This window comes from Cyprinus carpio, chromosome A3, assembly GCF_018340385.1.
Source record: "Cyprinus carpio isolate SPL01 chromosome A3, ASM1834038v1, whole genome shotgun sequence".
In the NCBI taxonomy this organism is placed as follows: domain Eukaryota; kingdom Metazoa; phylum Chordata; class Actinopteri; order Cypriniformes; family Cyprinidae; genus Cyprinus; species Cyprinus carpio.
Window position 1 is genome coordinate 30,516,168 of NC_056574.1, and position 18,305 is coordinate 30,534,472.

At 35.5% G+C, this 18,305-nt stretch overlaps 1 protein-coding gene across 2 annotated transcripts in view; it reads right to left on the bottom strand.

The window, feature by feature from the left end:
- Positions 1–18,305, bottom strand: part of LOC109079574 (netrin-1-like) — a 49,841-nt gene that overhangs the window by 4,689 nt on the left and 26,847 nt on the right. For both annotated transcript variants that reach the window (XM_042729366.1, XM_042729360.1), the window contains 3 exons: positions 13,368–13,517; positions 11,192–11,245; positions 6,967–7,041 (listed from right to left, as the gene is read on the bottom strand). In XM_042729366.1, coding sequence (XP_042585300.1) covers positions 6,967–7,041; positions 11,192–11,245; positions 13,368–13,517 — 279 coding nt within the window. The remainder of the gene's footprint in view (positions 1–6,966; positions 7,042–11,191; positions 11,246–13,367; positions 13,518–18,305) is intronic.

Genomic DNA, 18,305 nt, shown 5'->3' on the forward strand with positions numbered 1-18,305 from the left:
TCATAATCATGAACTCTGAAAAATTCAAATCTTTACCTTGTATCAAATTATTATCATAAATATATAATATCCTGGTGACCAACTAGAACACCTTAGCAACCAAATACTGCAGCATTGTCTTGTCAACAGTGCTGGATAGTAAATGATTACATGTAATCTGGATTACGTAATCAGATTCCAAAAATGAAATACTTGTAGTTAGATTACAATATACACTTCCGGGCTCTTTTTTGAAAATCTTGTAAAGTATGTGTGGGATTTACTTAATGGGGATTTTACATGTGTGTGATTTACATAAACTCCTTTTTAGCTTGTCCACAAACATTTGATGTGCTTTATCAAGTTTCTGATGCTTTCTTATAAATTTAAGAAAATTAAAAAAATGAGCAGTTCGTTCATAAATTGATACAACCTTCCCTTCATGCTGTGGAAATACAAACCAGAAGGCAGAAGACACTGAACACAGCGCTGAAAAGGGGTGGAGCTATATAAGGTCTATGCATTTGGACAATCCTCCAGTTTTTACATAACTGCATATGCCATGCACTAGTCAGGTGGCTAGGATTACACAGAAAATTACACATTTTAATTAGTATTTGAATTATCACTCAATGAGTCATTTAGCCATGTATTGCCATGTATATGGACTTTGCCTTTAAAACACAATAAGATGTAATTTACGGTGTACTCCACACATACATGCCAAACTGACGGCATTAGTGTGGTAAAGTTAGTTTTAGTTTTGTGAATTATATGTGTACTAAATGTGCTTTTGTAATAACTTTTTTAGACTGTTAATGTGACTTTGATTCTGTAATATAACTTCCTGAGGTTTGCAACTTCCTACTTGCATGCTCACTGTTCTCTGATGTCAGTTAATGGTCACACTGACAGATTTTACACAATGATCCCATGTGGTAAATGAGTTAATCAGCCTAGATTACCTAACATGTGTAATCCAGACCATGTTACTAACTACAGTTTTTCTCATGTAATTTGTAATCAGTAACAGACTGTAATCTACCCAGCACTGCTTGTCAACCACCTAGAAATCATTAGCAACCACATGTAGCAACATCCTGGCAACCACAAAGAATATGTTAGCAACCACATAACAGCATCCTGGCAATATCACCGAATGCTGTACATTAGCAACATCTACATAGCTACTACACATAATACATTAACAACCACAAAGCTTTGTCTTGAAGACCACCTAGAACATCTTAGCAACCACATACTGTAGCATCATCCTGGCAACCACAAAGAATATGTTAGCAGCCACATAACACTGTGTATATTGCATTGCATATATTGTATAACCTTTAAACAAACACAAGGAAAACCAACCTAAATGCTAAGCGCTGAAAATGTATTAAAAGTGATGTCATCGCTGTTCATGTTACACATGTTAGAATTGCTTATATTGAAAATGTGTTACTGTAATATTTCAAATCTTTCGTGCTCTCTCTCTCTGCGTGACGCTTTAATGCTGTGATCACTGGCACTGGTTTCATCAAACCCAGCCAAACGGGCACATTTCCTGTCTGAATGCAGCACTGAGCCACAGATACGCCATGCGGGTGGCAAACGCTTTCCAGATTCGTCCAGGTATTGAGAAAGACTCCCGGTGAGCTTTTTCGACTGCAAATGAATGGTTTTATTTGTATGTCTTTGTTTCTGCCCATGTTAGAGAGAAAATAGGACAGAGAAAGCCGATCTCTTTAATAGACAGTTTCTCCTAGTCATCAATGAGATTACATGGAGACTTTTTCTCCTGAAAAAACCCTGGTAAACTCTAGATGTGTGTTTCATTTGGAGCTTCAGACAGTGATCTCAACATTGTCTCACAGAGTGCTCAGATTTGCCAAAAAACAGATGCGAAGAATTCATACTATTTTAAAACAATCAGAAATTAAAAGTTTCTTCAAAGTTGCTCTTTTACAGGAATTAATAGAGTTCCGAGGTTTCAGTTAAGCCTCACTGAATTTTCATCAGTTTTTAAAAATATGTAATTAATTAAAAACCGATTCCTCAATGCTTTTTTTTCCAATCTTAATTTTTTATCTATTTATATCTTTTGATCAAATAAATGTAATAGCTCTTTACTCTTACAGCATGTGAACAGTTTGATTATTTGGCTGTTATTGTTATTCCTTCATATTTTAGGTTAACAGAGCTGATATAAATTAAATTAAACATTTTAAACATAGATGAAAATTGAATGAGACTTGAAAAAATAACTGAGAACTCCAGTAAGTTTGAACAGAGTCAGCGAACTCTGAAAGAGCAACAGTTGAGCAAATTTGGGTTGAAATTGAGCAATAAAATGTACATATTCAACTATTTTCATGGATTATTGTAATCATTTAAACTGACATGAAACTTTCACCTCTTGCAGTGTGATGTGCCTTACTTACCAACCTTACTTAAAACCACATTTTAATTATTTTATAATTATTATGCATGCTCCCTTCACCAGCTCATATTAAACAATTGACTACTTTGAAATATTTAAGAATTTATTTGTCACACTGCAGGACAGTTGAATTGTACTAGTGAAGACAAAAAAAATAAAATAAATAACATTAAGAATGATGAAAATAAATAAAATTTTATTTAAAATTTTTCCTGATATATTCATAAAAACAGAACTAAACTTTATAATCTAAATCTTAATGTTAGATAAAAAAGTTGCCAGATTCTCTATAAATTTATTTACTATGCAACAACAAATCCTGATATATCTTGGTGATGTAGCATAGAATAAATAGCTATACACAATACAATAAGAATACGTTATAAAGTGCCTGTTTAATCTGGCGAGTTAAACCCTCTTTTGCATGAGGCCACACGGCACAGGCCAGCAAAACCATCCATCTCCAAAGCTCCATTAGATCGGCTGAATAGGATGAGACCACTTTTATTCTCCATCGTGACAATGTGAAGACAAAGAGAGAAAGAAAAGAGCTAGAAGGTGAGGGATTTCTCTCCTGATTGAGAGCGGGAGAGCAATGAATTTAAAAAGAGGAAGAGGCTCATAGATTTGCCAGGTGTCCTGCAGGTTTTCAGTGTCCGCGGCCAGTGTGCTGGAACACGAGCTGCACGTGGTACACAAGCCGGCCTCTAATCTAATTAGTGCGCCTGATTACCACACTGAAGCTCCAGCAAGCTCCCTGCTGGGACGCCCTACGCCCAGCCGCTTACGCCGGGGCACTGACTGCTGCTCTGCCGTGTGTGTGTGTGTGTGTGTGTGGCAATGCTAAGGAGCTCTGTACACACACTGACACACACACACACAGTTCTTTGATTCATTGTCATTCTCCACCCACCCAAGAGTAGGAGAATGCAAGCCTTTCGGACCGCTGTCTCCTTAGCGACAGCAAACAAAAGCGGATCAACAGGGAGTATTTCTTTCTTTCTCGTCTCTCTCTGTCTGTCTCATCCACCAGCGCTGGGCAGATTTAAAACTTCAGCAAGGACTACAACGGAGAGCTGGATGCAACAGCTCTTCCCAGTAGTGTAAACGTCCTGTGAGTTCTGGACAATTTATACTGTGTTGATACAAGCAATGGCTGCTATTTCACTGAGACTGTCATTGCACAAATGTGCAGAGTGCTGGTCTGTCTCAGAGGATATTGTGAAAGTGGGGAAAAAAATACAAAATATTATACTATTTTTGCCAGTGTTTGGCTAATATGTTGATTTACTGCTCAAGAAACGTTACTTTGTATCATTATTATCTATGTTGAAAACAGTTGTGCTGCTTCATATTTTTATGAAGCAAGGAGACATTAAACTGATCAAAAGTGACAGTAAAGACATTTGTAATTTATGTTACAAAAGCTTTTTTGTTTCAAATCAATCATGTTCTTTTAAACTTTCTATTCATCAAAGAATGTATCACGGTTTTCACAAAAATACTAAGCAGCTAAAAATGGATAAGAACTTTTATTGATATTTATGAACTAATAATAATAGATATTAACTGAACAGCAAATCAGTATATTAGAATGATTTCTGAAGGATCATGTGACACTGAAGACTGGAGTAATGATGCTGGAAATTCAGCTTTGCCTTCATAGAAATTACGTTTTATAACTTATTATTCTTTTCAGTTTCTTGAGCAGCAAATATATATATGTACACACACATTTATGAATAAATAAATAAAAGTTTGGGGTCAACCATATTTTTAATTAATTTATTTGTATTTTTTTTATGTACTTTTTTGGGGGCATTTTTTTATTTTATTTATTTTTTTTTTTTTTTTTGTATTGTAGTTCTAGGGCAGACCTGCAAAGATAGCTTTTAAAAAAGAAAAATAAATCATGGTGTCTCTCTGACACATGGGGACTTTAGCCCTTTCATACTCCCCACCCACTGAGATTTATACTGCAGTCCGGACACTCGGCTTAGCCAGTGTTACCTGTCCTATATAACATCAACATGATGAACGACTTCCCTATGAGAACAACCTCAGAGTATGAACACTTATGGCTGAGAGTGAAAATGAATGAAACTTAATATCACGGCCTGAACGATAGCAGCTACAGATGTCCAGCAATGCCATTAATAGCTCCTTCTCTCACTTTCTCTGCTGGATTTTATTGTTCCCTCTAGTCTGTGTGGTTGCTGATTCAACCGGTGGATATGATCTATTTTAATATTATCAGCTTCACCCTAAGGGAATGCCTAAAAATGTTTTGGAAACCAGAGAGGGATTGTACAGGTAAATGAGTTTTTTCAAGTAATGAGCAGTATAGAGATGTTAATATAGATTAGGTGCTCCTGATTAATGAGGAAATTGCATTTTAGATGGCCTCTGTGAGTGAGATAAATTGGACTTCTGTGTCTATAACTTTAATTCTGTGTGCAACGGTTTTATCTGGAAAGACACATTTCAGTTTGTGCTAAATGCTGCAGGCACTTCATATACGCTCATGTCTGAAAGTCTGAAACCAGACTGAAAATCTGGAAAGTTTTTCATTTAAACCTGGAAACAAACATGGTTTTGCATATGAAATGTGTACAAATGTACTTGCTTCAATCCATTGAAACACAAGATGCTCTTTGGATTATTTACAAATCATGCTGGAGATCAGCAGGCTTTACACAAATCTCTGAAATCCATGTTCATTTTTAATTTAACTTCCAACTTCATTTTGAAATTATGCTAATCATATACAGTAGAAGATTATGTAAAGAAAAGGGGGAACATGTACTAAATTCAAAAAATGAATACATTTCTAGTGGTCTCAGACTTTTGGACCCCATTGTACTGTGCATTAAGTAACAGGCAAGAAATCTCTTCCATATGAATCTGGAATTGTGTCAAAAACAGGTGGTGATGCTTTGAAAAACCATTTTTGGTTTCCCAAAGAACCTTTCAGTGAACAGTTCTTAAAATAATTATTTTTTCTTAGTGTAAAGAACATTTTAATAATCTTTGCAACAGAAGGTTCCATGGATGTTAAAGGCTCTTCATGGAACCATGGGTGCCAATAAAGAACCTTTATTTTTAAGAGTGTACAGTTTTCAACATGCTTTGATCAGGCATTTCTCATATGCTGTGTAGGATCTGATAGCTTACAAATTGGGACACAATGTTTGGTTATATTTTTTTTCTCCAGGTTTTAGTAAAGACAGAACCATTGCTTATGTTAGAAACATGCGTTGCATCTATTTAGGGACACATGTCTGTCTGTTTTTCTTCATGTTCTTTTTTGTTTCTAGCTTGGCAGTGTTTTGAGCAGAGGCAGTGTGGTCCTCACTCTTGGACACCACAAATCTTCCAGACTTGAGGCCAGTCAGGAATGAGTTTATGATATCACACTGTGAAATCAAATATCTTTTTCTCCGCTCTGCAAACAGCCAGAGGACCTGTGAGTCGTCAAAGAGTGATTCTGCCTCTACCACATTTGCATGCAAGAGCATTTATACTGCACCCTGATACAAGGTTAAGTACAACAAATATGGTATACTAATATAGCAACTTACACTAGATTCAAAGTGTAAATTTTACCGGTATATACACCATAACTACTACACTACCAAAGTTTGGGTCAGTAAATTTATTTGAAAGAAATTAATACTTTTATTCTAAAAGAATTCATCAAATTTATGAAAAGTGAGAGTAAAAACATTTATAATTTTACAAAAGATTTCTTTTTCAAATAAATGCTGTTCTTTTGAACTTTCTATTCATCTGAAAATAATCCTGAATTTCAGAATCCTGAAAATAATGTATCAAGGTTTTCTCAAAAATATTTAAAATATATATATATATATATATATTTTTTTTTTACTGTGCTTTTAACTAAATAAATGCAGCCTTGGTGAACATAAGTGACATTTTTTTTTTCTTCAAAAATACACAAAAAAATATCTTTCCAACCCCAAATCAAACGCAGCACTTTCTTGATGCTATACTGCCTTGTTCTACTAATTCATCTACTTTAGTTTAATATATACGAAACTGAGTGTATGCAGAGATTTCAATATTGTTTTTTTTTTCTTTTCTTTGTAATCTAACGTGTTTCTTATACGTTATAGAACTTTCTCAAGAAGATGATAAAAACCTGCATTGACTATTTTTGTTAAAATCTGTCTATCTGTTGTTCCATTTATAAACTTAAAACCTATAACTGCATTCTTGAACTTCTATAAGTCTGTTATTATATTAACTATATTAGAATTTAAACCTGTAAAATCTCTGTTTCAACAGGAACCAGCTGTCCCCTTTGTCCTCTAGATGCTGCGAGGCACTTTGAGCGTGTCCATCTGGAGAAACCTGCTGAGTTCACACGCTTTGATGCTATAACATAAACCTTTAGCCTCTGAATAAGCTGTCAACACTATGAGAGGGGGAACACATAAAGAGAGAGATAGAAAAGACAGAAGAGAAAGATGTCTGAAGATGTGAAGTGAAAAAGAAGCAGGCGTTTCTAAATAAGAGCTACTTACCATAATCTTTTTTGCAGTATTTTTTCATGGTAACCTTCATCTTGCCCTTGGGAGTCTTACAGTGGGAGTCACAGTCTGAAGAAGATAATATAAAAGTTATTCTCACTTATGAAAAGATGAAAGATTTCACAGCTAAAAGACACGTGAACCACAAACAGAAGGGGGACATTTTTAGAACAATACTAAAAGGCCTTTTACTTACTAAAAAAATATAACCCGTCAATCAGATGACAGAAGGCATGTAGTAGATAGTGAACAACAGATTTTTCAGCAAAGTTTTGATCACATTGATAATTTAAGGCCTTAGAAATTTGCGTATCAAATATGATACAGTAGGATTTATTGGGTTACTGGATGGATGCCATACAAAGTGGCACAAATGTATGAATATCTTTGCGATGGATAACAAAATATCAAACCAAATGACACTTAAAAGAAGTTTAATAATAAAACAATTAATGTCCCATTTATAAAGGGAATTCTGGGACTATCTGTTTAATAGTAACTACAAAAAGCATTATCTGTTTGCAGATGCCACTTGTTTTGTATTATCAACTGTCTAATGCAATAACATTGATGCACTTTTGAGTGTCCAGATGATCTGGGGCCGCTGCATCATACGCACATTTAAAGAGAGTCACGTTGGACCTAATTAAGACTTAATGGCTATTTAATCATTTAATCTTTTCTTCACTTAACCCAGTCATTTTCTCACCCTAATTATCAGCGCCTCCCCATATACCCCTACTTACTCAGCGATGTCAGGGCAGGGGGTTCACAGGTCATTTAAACTTCATTCAGACACAGAACACCCCCGTCACAATGCCAACAATTGGGTGCAGCTTTCTACATATAAACCTCAGGGACAGTGTCCGGCGTGCTATGATTTATAGCTCTAGCGCTCAGCGGATCTATTCGACACCGCCATGGAGATTTGAACCCCAGACTGAGGCCTGGCCGATGGAGTCACTTCAACGCCAGCCACCTTTTGGACCCAAACCAGAGAGTTGGCTCAGTTCTCCTGACGCAAACCGAAACCTGAGAGTCTCTCGTCGCAGCTACTTTACATAGTGTAATAACTTTGAGATTTCTGGCCGACTGGAAGAGATGGGAGCGAGAAGACCTTTCAGCTTTCGTCTGAATATGGACAAACTTCATTATTTTCTTCAGCCCTCTGTCCAATCCACCCTTTTCATGTCCCTTTATATTCCGTCTGAATGAGGTTACCTAGGCAACGGTGAAGCAGGAAAGAACCACCAACCCGAATCAAAAAAAAAAAAAGTTTGAAGGGGAAAGTAAGAGGGGGGTTGAGGGCAAGAAGAGCGAGATGTCTGGCAGCTTTGGGGGGGTAACACAAAAAGGTGGTGCGCAGAATTAGGATGTGAAGGACTGTGGGGGAAGAACTGGAGGCAGGGAATGAGAAAAAGTGCAGAGAAGGAGGTGGCGTCCCAAAAAAGTAAATGATTCCTACGAATCCATATCAACCACGCCTGATTTCCATGTAAATGCGTGAACGGAGGCACAATGCCTGATGCTGCCCATTACACCCACGTCTCCTCAATAATGGACGTCCCCTGTGGAGGGACAAATGTCTGCTTAATAGAGTCCCTCAAGCACAACTGTGCTGCTCCACTGGGGAGCCACACCGCAGAGTCCTCACAGTAAACTACAGCAGGACAGGTATAGAGAGTAAAAAAAGAGGTTAAACTTACTATTACATATGTTTTGGCCCCTTTTTAAATTAATCTGTTTAATCATAAAATTCATCATGTATATATAAATATTTCTATCTACCATTCAAACTTTTGAATACATTCTATCTGCTGTTCAAGAGTTTGCAGGCAGAATGTTTTTGAAAGTAGTCTCAAGGCTAGATTTATTTGCTTTTACAGTAATACAGTTTTAAGGTATAATTTGTTCTTGTGATGGCAAATGTTGAAAACATTTGTTGTGTGGCTTAATATTTTTGTGGAAACCATGATCAATTGATTTTAAAGGTTTTTTGATGACAAGAACGTTTGAAATAATAGCATTTATTTGAAATAGAAACATTATAAATATATTTACTGTCAGTTTTGATCAATTTAATGCATCCTTGATTAATAAAAGTATTCATTTATTTTTAAAAGAACACAAAAACTTTTGAAAAGTAGTGTATATCATTTATAATATAGTGATGTTTAATGTTTTGTATTGTAGCTCTCTCATTAAATTTCTTTGAAATTGTCTTTTAGCTATGAAATCTTTAATGTTTTTTTTAAAGTATAGGTAAGAATAACTTTTATATTGTTAGCAATATATTTCAAAATGAACAACTACTGGTCTAAATCATCTTAGGTTTACTTGATTATCCATACATCATTTTTTGGAGAAAAATCAAGTTAAAATGCAAGTTTCAAATATGATACAACAGGCTTTTGAGAAATGTTAATTTGTTCATCTCTCAATCATCACTGTTGCTTTAAATTGTATATTTTAATGCAACAATGGTAAAACTACAGCACTTTGAACAAAAAACTTTAAATATCATGCTAAGGCTTATTATTGGGTATAGATATAAAGTGACAACTGATATTTCTAAGGTCTGAATGAAAATTAATTTAATTTAATTTAAATTCTTCCTAATTGTAACACTGAAACTATATATATTGTGAAAAGTACTGTACAAATCATCTTGAAATAAATAAAAACAGGCTGGTAAAAATACCAAGCTGGCTGTATTTTATTTCACAGACTTTTATACACTTAATATTTTGACCAGCCAACTGTACTTTTCAATTAGATTTATATTTCAATTTGTATGTGAAATTTAACATATGTACAAAGTGTAAGGGAAAAACAGTAATTACATAACATGAGTAACATAATACACGCCAGTTCCAAAATCACATCTCCCACATAAGTGCCACAGATGGGATATGAAATGATTGATTAATAATAATTATTATTGAAACAAGACCAGTTTGTTGCAGACAAGCTTAGAACCGGCATGTCACACTGACAACCACAACTCTACGTGACTGTTGCATGTGCACTAACCAGGGAAATGTAACTGCTCTTAGTGAAACATCTCAGAGCTGAAATAGATAGAATAGCAGAAAGCCTTTAGCTGCTGAGTTTGGCTCCATGGGACGACTGCACGTCACAGGCGTTACTCCCACAGTGCAGACAGTGATCGGGCAGCTTGGGTAATTGAGTATGAATGAAAGTACAAGGGTGTGTTCTCCCTCACGGCACAGCACTGCGGGAGTGTGACGGGAAAGCAAACGCATTCAAATGAAGCATGTAATCAGATTAGGGTCCCAGCCAGTTTCGATGGTGACTGAGACAGAGCGTGTAGAGAAGGAGAGCCAGAGCTCATGTTGACATCCTCACGATTAAGAAAACCTCACGCAGATCATACAAATCGAAGATCCACTGCTGCATATGGCTCTGTTTTGGCAATCTGAGGCATGCTGTAAAGTCAGCACCCTGATGGGTTTTTTAATAAAATATTGACACAGGTGGCAAATAAATACATAAATGGACATTAAATATTAATTAGATTTGTTTTGCCATGAAATGAGAGGCAAACTAACACAGCTATGTAGAGAATTTGTTGCTGTGACCTTATACAATTTTTTTTAAGACTAAGATTAATATATTATTATTAATATTTAATAAAGTTAGTCATATAATCAAAAATGTGTTTCGCTTAAATTTTTCATGGTTCTTCTGAAATTCTGTGGTACTATTTATTTTCACGTAGCATCAATGTTTTGGTTAAATCATCATTCATTTCAGGTAAATTTTAAATTCTAGAACTTCTATCATTAATTAAGAAGCACTGGTTTAGCACAGATAAGTTTTGTATTAATTTAACTTTTTTTTAAAGATATTTCGTTTTTACAAGGATCAGAACATTCTAGAATTAATATTCTGTAATATTCTAGTGCTTTCTGGAACATTAGCTTGTATAAGGTGTCAAAATATCCTTTTAGATTTCATGAGCACTGTAAATGATACACAAAAAGTGATTTTTGCATTCAGCATGTCAAACTTGTCTTATTATTATTGTTCCCATTTAGGTATTGCATAGAAAGTTTGAATCAAAGCAGAAAAATCACAAACAATAAACACAAATTTGTGTTTGGAGTATCTTCTCATATAGAGCTACAAATGCCTTAAGTAAGTGAATTTGAAAGTGTTTTTATTGCGCATGTTTTCTTTTCTTTCCAGAACTCACCTGTGGGCTCTTGTGAACTGCTGTAGGTGGCTGTGGGTGCAGCAACCGGAATCTCTGCAACAAACAGTCAAGAGCAAACAATCAGAAGTCTTTTCTAGCCATTGCTGCTTCCAATAAACACATTTGAACTTAAATTCATTTTTTTAAGATGAGGTTTATCAGACATATCATTGATGACGTGAAGATGTGGCAGTGTCTAATTTCAATAGGTTTCCTGCCTAAAGCCCCTTCTTCCCTCTTTTAAGCGCTCTGCTGTCAGATATACACCGATGGGGGATCAAGGATTGTTAAAATGTGCAGTTGGCAAAAAGTGCGATGTCACAAAAACTTAATAGCAGGCTATTAAAACAAAAGCATGTTATGTCACAAAATGAGAAACCAAATATTTTCCACTCAATTGCCGGGGCTCCCTCTTTCTCTCCAGATTTAACAGCACATTTGTTACCAACCCTGAGAAATTAAGGAAAATCTAGTTTCTTGGGGATTGGGGGTTTCATTTGCCAAGTAAATCTGAATGGATTCGTGTCTACAGTCGCTTTTGGCAGCTGTCCAGATAAATCTTTATTTCGATGTCATCAGTTAGCACATAATAGAAGTGGTTCACATTAATAGGCACACATTGTATTGCGCTCCCAGCGAGTATCTTATCGAGAAATGCCAGCTGCTGTGTGGGCCTGTCTTTAATCGCCACAGAGACTGTCTGCTGCCTTGTTGATACTGCCAACAAACATATCACCCATCATGCCCCTGGAGCAGGCCGTGAGATTTATGAGTTGAAAGGCTGTCAGCGAGGTTCAGGGCACACTAGGTCATGTCAGCCAGGGCTTTATGGTCTGTTTGACTTAGCAGAGGGAAATCAGCAAGTGTCCATCCAAGGAAATAATGGAATGGGGACCAATACGGAAATTAAATGGGCCGGGGCCATGAAGTCATGAATAATAATAGTTGTTTATGCAGAATTTCTTTGGAGTATTATTATTGATGTCTCTGTGGGTGGTAATGGGACAACAAGTCATGTTGGACCACCTCATTTAGTCCAAGAATAGTTTTTGAATAATGGATTATTATTTGTGCTTTTATAACAACCATTTTGTGTCATTGTGTTATTTATTTATAGGACACCCTCATTTTCAAGAGGTAGAAGAGATGCAATAAAATTGAAGGTAATTCAATGTGCTTTAGCACTGTTTTGCCACTCATTTGTTTGAAACCGCTTAAAAGAAGGAATTATTTTTCATGTTATTCACAATTATTGTCCAGTTGCATGGTAGGAGGTGTAAGATTGATCTTAAGTTGCTCTCATAAATAGTAATAAATATTTTTGATAAAATACAACTAGTTTTTAACCACAACCAAAACATATGTAGCTATTAAAGCTATTAAAGTTGAACAGATGTACTTTGACAAAGGATTATCGTAGTCTCCCAAATTAGGACATAAAATCTTGATTTTGCTTGTAATTATAGTGGTTTAACTTTCAATAAGTTTTTTTTATCAAGCAATTTTCTGTCAGATGGTGTCTTTGGCAACTATTGTAGATTAATACAGGCTTTCGTATTTCTTGTTGATTTTAATTTAATATACACACCTGTTCAAAATGTTTGGGGTTGGTATAATTAATTTTCTTTTTCATGTTTTTGAAAGAAGTCTCTTATGCTAACCCAAGATGCATGTGTTTAATCAAAAATACAGTAAAAACAGTATAATGTTATAAAATATTGTTCCCATTAAAAATAACTGTTTCCTATTCAAACATATATTCTATATATGATATATAATATATAATATGAAATATAAGTGCAATTTATTCCTGTGATGCAAAGCTGACTTTTTCAGCATCATTACTCCAGTCTTCAGTGTCACATGAACCTTCAGAAATCACTCTCATATGTAATCATTATTTTCTTTTTTTTCTTTTTTTGTGGAAAGCATATCATATTTTTTTTTCAAGATTCTTTAATGAATAGAAAGTGAAATATGTATCATTTGTAACATTATAAATGTCTTTATTGTGACTTTTGTTTAATGTAATACATCCTTGCTGAAAGCACTAAAAGTAAAGGTACCCCAAATAGAAGTGTAATTAATTATCAAATTTTCAACACTAAGAATTATTACACAAAACTTTATGAAGACAATGAATGAGAAAGAGAAAAAGAAACCAAATTAATCTTACTGATACAGGGGGCGATAGGCGATCTGCTTTGCTGGTATCCTTTAGCGCAGCGGTTGCAAGTGATGCCAGTCACACCATCTTTGCATGGGCACTGTCCGGTCGTCTGGTTACAGGTCTTACCAGCTGCACCAACTGGATGACAATCACAAGCTGAAGAGAAAACACAAAACCAGTGTTTACTGCTGCAGTACTGTAATGACTAAATGTACATTTGGCTGATTTTACAGCCAAATGTTGTGTTGTTTACATACATGTAAACAATACAAGTTATCATATATTTTTAACTATTTAAAAGCTTTGTTCATCTTCGGAACACAATTTAAGATATTTTGGATGAAAACCGGGAGGCTTGTGACTGTCCCATAGACTGCCAAATAAATAACAGTGTCAAGGTCCAGGAAAGTATGAAAGACATCATCAGAATAGTTCATCTGCCATCAGTGATTCAATCTGAATTTTATGAAGCGACGAGAATACTTTTTGTACGCAAAGAAAACAAAAATAATGACTTTATTCAACAATTCTTAATATTATGGTTGAACCACTTAAATTGTGTTCCAAATATAAGAATGTAACTTTTACAGGTTTGGAACAACATGGGGGTAAGTGATTAATGACAAAATTTTCATTTTGGGGTGGAGTATCCCTTTAACGCTCTGTTGTAATCAGTTCAGTGAAATCAGTTCCACTCGGCTTTTGAGTTTAAAACTCAAAGGTCAGGCTGTTTGTATTTGATTCATGAACTGGCTCATAAGAGTCACCTGTCACAATTACTGGTTGAGGCAAACTGTATATTTGGATTCACTAAAAAGAACCGGCTCATAAGAATCATAAGATTCGTTTTTGATGTTCATTGTTGACTCAGTAAAAAGAATAGGCAAATACGAGTCATTCATTAGCGTTTGAGGCTGCACAGTTTGCGCTGAAAATTTTGATATACTAAAAAGAACCAGCAAGAGTAATTTTTTCATGAATTAGACTGCCTAACATTTTTTTGGTTGTATTTTACAGGGCAAATCTACAAAAAGGCTTTCTCTCCATTATTTCACAGTTCTCTGTCATTATTTCATCGCATTCAATACAGACTACAATCTCGGGTAAAATATAATTTCTTTTGCAGTGGCGATTTTGCGGTGGGGGAGTGCCAGCTTATGCTCCTTGAAATCATATCAAGTCTGGAACTTGACTTTTTGCCATTTCACAAACTAGAAACTTCTGTTTGAAATTAGTTTGTAGGGTTTTAAGAATAGTTATTGTCCTCACCTGTGTGTGTGTGTGTGTGTGTGTATATTTGTCTGTCTGTGTGAATCCGAGTATTCGTAATTTAGATTGCTCCCCCTCGCAATGTGCCTGGATCCTGTCCAGACTAGTTCCACATGAGTGTGTATGTGGATATAGTGGAAAGTTCCGCTGTGTGGAAGCAACAGGTACCTGGCATGTGTCTGTGTGTGTTAATACTTCTCACGATCCGACATAGCGCTGTCATGTGTGGAGGCTGTGCACCTCAAGTTTGATCAAGTTTCCAACGTAAAGACTTTTGGCACAGTATAGCGCTGAATAATGTTCCCATTAATGACGGAACGGCGTGTACTTCAAAGGTGCTCTGGCTAAGCTGTTAGTCGGGACGTTCACACGTTTAAAATCTGAGCATTTCTTTGTGCGCTCATGCTGCCAAACGTTTACCATAAAACTGCTTGTTTGAAGTCTCAACTCAAATCTTCCCCTTTTTATGTAGCCATGGATTAATTTGGAAATTATATGAAGTGGTCTAGCCGTAGTGAGATCTCAAAGCTCTTGGGACAAAAAAAGTTGATGAATATTTGAAGTCACTTCTTGAATTAGTAACAAAGGCAATTGTTCGTCTCAGATTTATGTCTGCTCCGGAGAAGCTGTACACAGTCCTAACAGTGCCAGAACAGAAATGGTTGTTCTGAAGAGTTGCCCCATTAATCATTTGCCATTTTTCTTTTCTCTCTGTGAGTTTTATGCAGCCTCATAAGTAACTGATTAAGAACTCACTACATACTGTAAGCATCAACTTTTCAAGCGTACCACACAAATAGCACTCATCAGGTCTGTCTATCTATCCATCCATCCATCCATCTGTCTATCCATTCATCTATCTGTCTGTAAGGCCTTAAATGTTTAGTTGTTTTTATTTTATTTTAAATCTCTCTAATAAATCCTGTTCAAGACAACATTCACTTCAGCCAACCTTTCAACTTCAGAGACTATTTGACGTCAGAAATCTGGCTGATAAACCATATCAAGAAACATTTCAGAATGCAAAGGGATGGGAAATTTAGGCTGCATAGTATATTAGTAAATAATTTGCACTGATAGAGCAATTGGCTAATACAAGGTATCCTAGAAGGCACTCTGCGTATCATTTTCTGAATTGACGCCATACAGAAGAATTATAGAAATCATGCTTTGAGGACAGAAACCATTTTTAATAACATTGTTTAAGCAGTTTCAATTGGATTTGTTTAAATATTCCCCATCACTGATGATTTAGCTGATGGTAATAAATGCTACACAAAGTGGTGGGATACTTTGAATTTCAATGCCCACTTAACATTCAGTAAAAAGCAGCTACAGTTCTGCACTTAAGCCACCCACCAACCAGCCCACCGCTTGCTGAATTACGACACCACTCTTACGCCTTCACAGACGACCCTACAACTCTACAGCACATAATCTAAACCAGAACTACTAATAATTCAGCAGTAGTAAGAAGAGATGCTGAGGAAATAAGCGTGGAGCAATGCAGCATGGACTGTAAGTTCTCATGGCTGTTGAAAACCCCTCTCTATGTATAAAGGAACAGTTCACCTGAAAATGTAAATTCTGTCATAATTTGTTCACACGTATGTCGTTCCAAATATGACTTTTTCTTCAGTGGAGTACTAAAGGAAAAAGTTTATAACTTTTTTATTTCCAGGCCACACATTTCCATGCAATTGCAGTGAATGGGGACTAAGCTTTTTAAGCTTCAAAAAGGATGCAAAAGTACAATTAAATTAGTCCAAACGACTTCTACATATGCAGTCATACTTATTCACTAATAGCCCTGCAGACAGAGTCAGTGAAATTGAGAAATTAATTAGTTATGAAGTGATTCATTGACAAGATAAGACTCAAAAGAAAGATTTGTTTACAAATAAGATACTGATACTGTCTGCTACTTTCTTTAAAAATTCAGCACAGAGCTCTAGGTTGAAGTGAACTTTGTTTTAATTAACGTTCTTATTTAAATTTATTGTATGGCTTTAGAACATATAGTAAACAAGCCATTTATGATACAATTACATTTATTATAATTAAAGGTGATTTTTGCATCTTTTTGAATATATATATATTTTTTTATTGCAACTGCATGGGAAATAATTAAATTTCAAATTCTTCTGTGTTCGACAAAAGAAATAAATTCAGGATACATGATTTTTTTTATTACTATTGTAATATTTCTAATACTATATATTGTAAAACTATCATAAATAAATAAAAAAATACAAAAAAAAGAAAAACAATACTATATTAATAATAGGCTGTAAAATATATATATATATATATATATATATATATATATATATATATATATATATATATATATATATATATATATATATATATATATAATACTAATATTTATGGCTTTCTTAATTTCCATTGCATGGAACCCTTAAAGCTTTACAGTTTAATTTTATAAGTGCTTCTGAAAAGATGGTCGCACATGTTGCATTTTCTCTCTGTAAATGTAAAGATGAGTTTGTGTGGAGCAGCATTTACTACAAACCAAGCTTCTCCGAGACACTGAAAACCTGGATCATGTTCTGCTTATGTATCCAAAAAACAATGCTACGCTTCACTCTGCATATACTTATTGAATTAAATCACAGCCTTTGCAATTTGATAATCACACTAAGCCGTATAACGATTTCGGTTTTATTTTGATCAATCAAACAATGATATGAGGGTGAGGAATTAATGAGATAATTTTTATTTTTGGATAAGTTATTCCTTTAAGCGCAAAGGTGAGAGAAAGGAATGACATAGTTCTTGTTGGTGACATGGTGTTTACACTGTACTCAATGAGGAATGAAGTTATTAATCTGCGATATAAAGCATGATGTGTTCCAGACTGCCACTGACAATGGATCTGGTTTTGAGTCCGATTTGTCTTGGTAGGTGCACTGGCTCCTTATTTACAACTGATATTCCTTTCTTTTCCAAACCAGCCCCTATAGAATTTTCGTAAGCGCTGAACACTGTTGGCACAATGTTGCGTTTCCTGTCTAAAACAAGCACAATGAGATGGTTGGCTGACATGAACAATAAATATGGCAGTCCGCTAGATGACGTAACAATGTTGTCACCAGAGACGAGTGAAGCAATCAATTTGACAGTGGTGACTGGAACTCCTCAGAATTTCCCGAACGAGCTTTGACTTTACCGGCAATATACTTTATGTTAAGGTCATTACAAAAGGCTACTTTTGAAAAACTAGCTTGCCTGTATCCCTTGCATCTAGCCTCCAAGCATCCCATATATAGCCTGAGTAAATGTTTTGGCTGGCAGAGAAAAGCTGTTGAAAACCATTTGTAACCTCCCCTGAATAAGATATATTCCTGACGTGATAATACACAGCAATGTCAATGAAACTTGGGCAGTGTTTGCCATCCATCACATCTGCGCTTTGGAACCCGCCTGCAGTCTGCAAAAAATTAAGCTACCCCAGTGATTGGGTTAACGGCCTCTCATATCAATTATGCTGCGGTTTGTTGAAGCATTCAGTCCGTCAAATTTGGGGTCTGCGAGAGTCAGATGAGAATACAAGTTATCTTGGCTTGAAATATGCAATAGCACAGAATGTTTTGTGAGTGAATGGACTATGGGAACACAGGGGAATGACATTGTGAAATTCATCTGTGGACC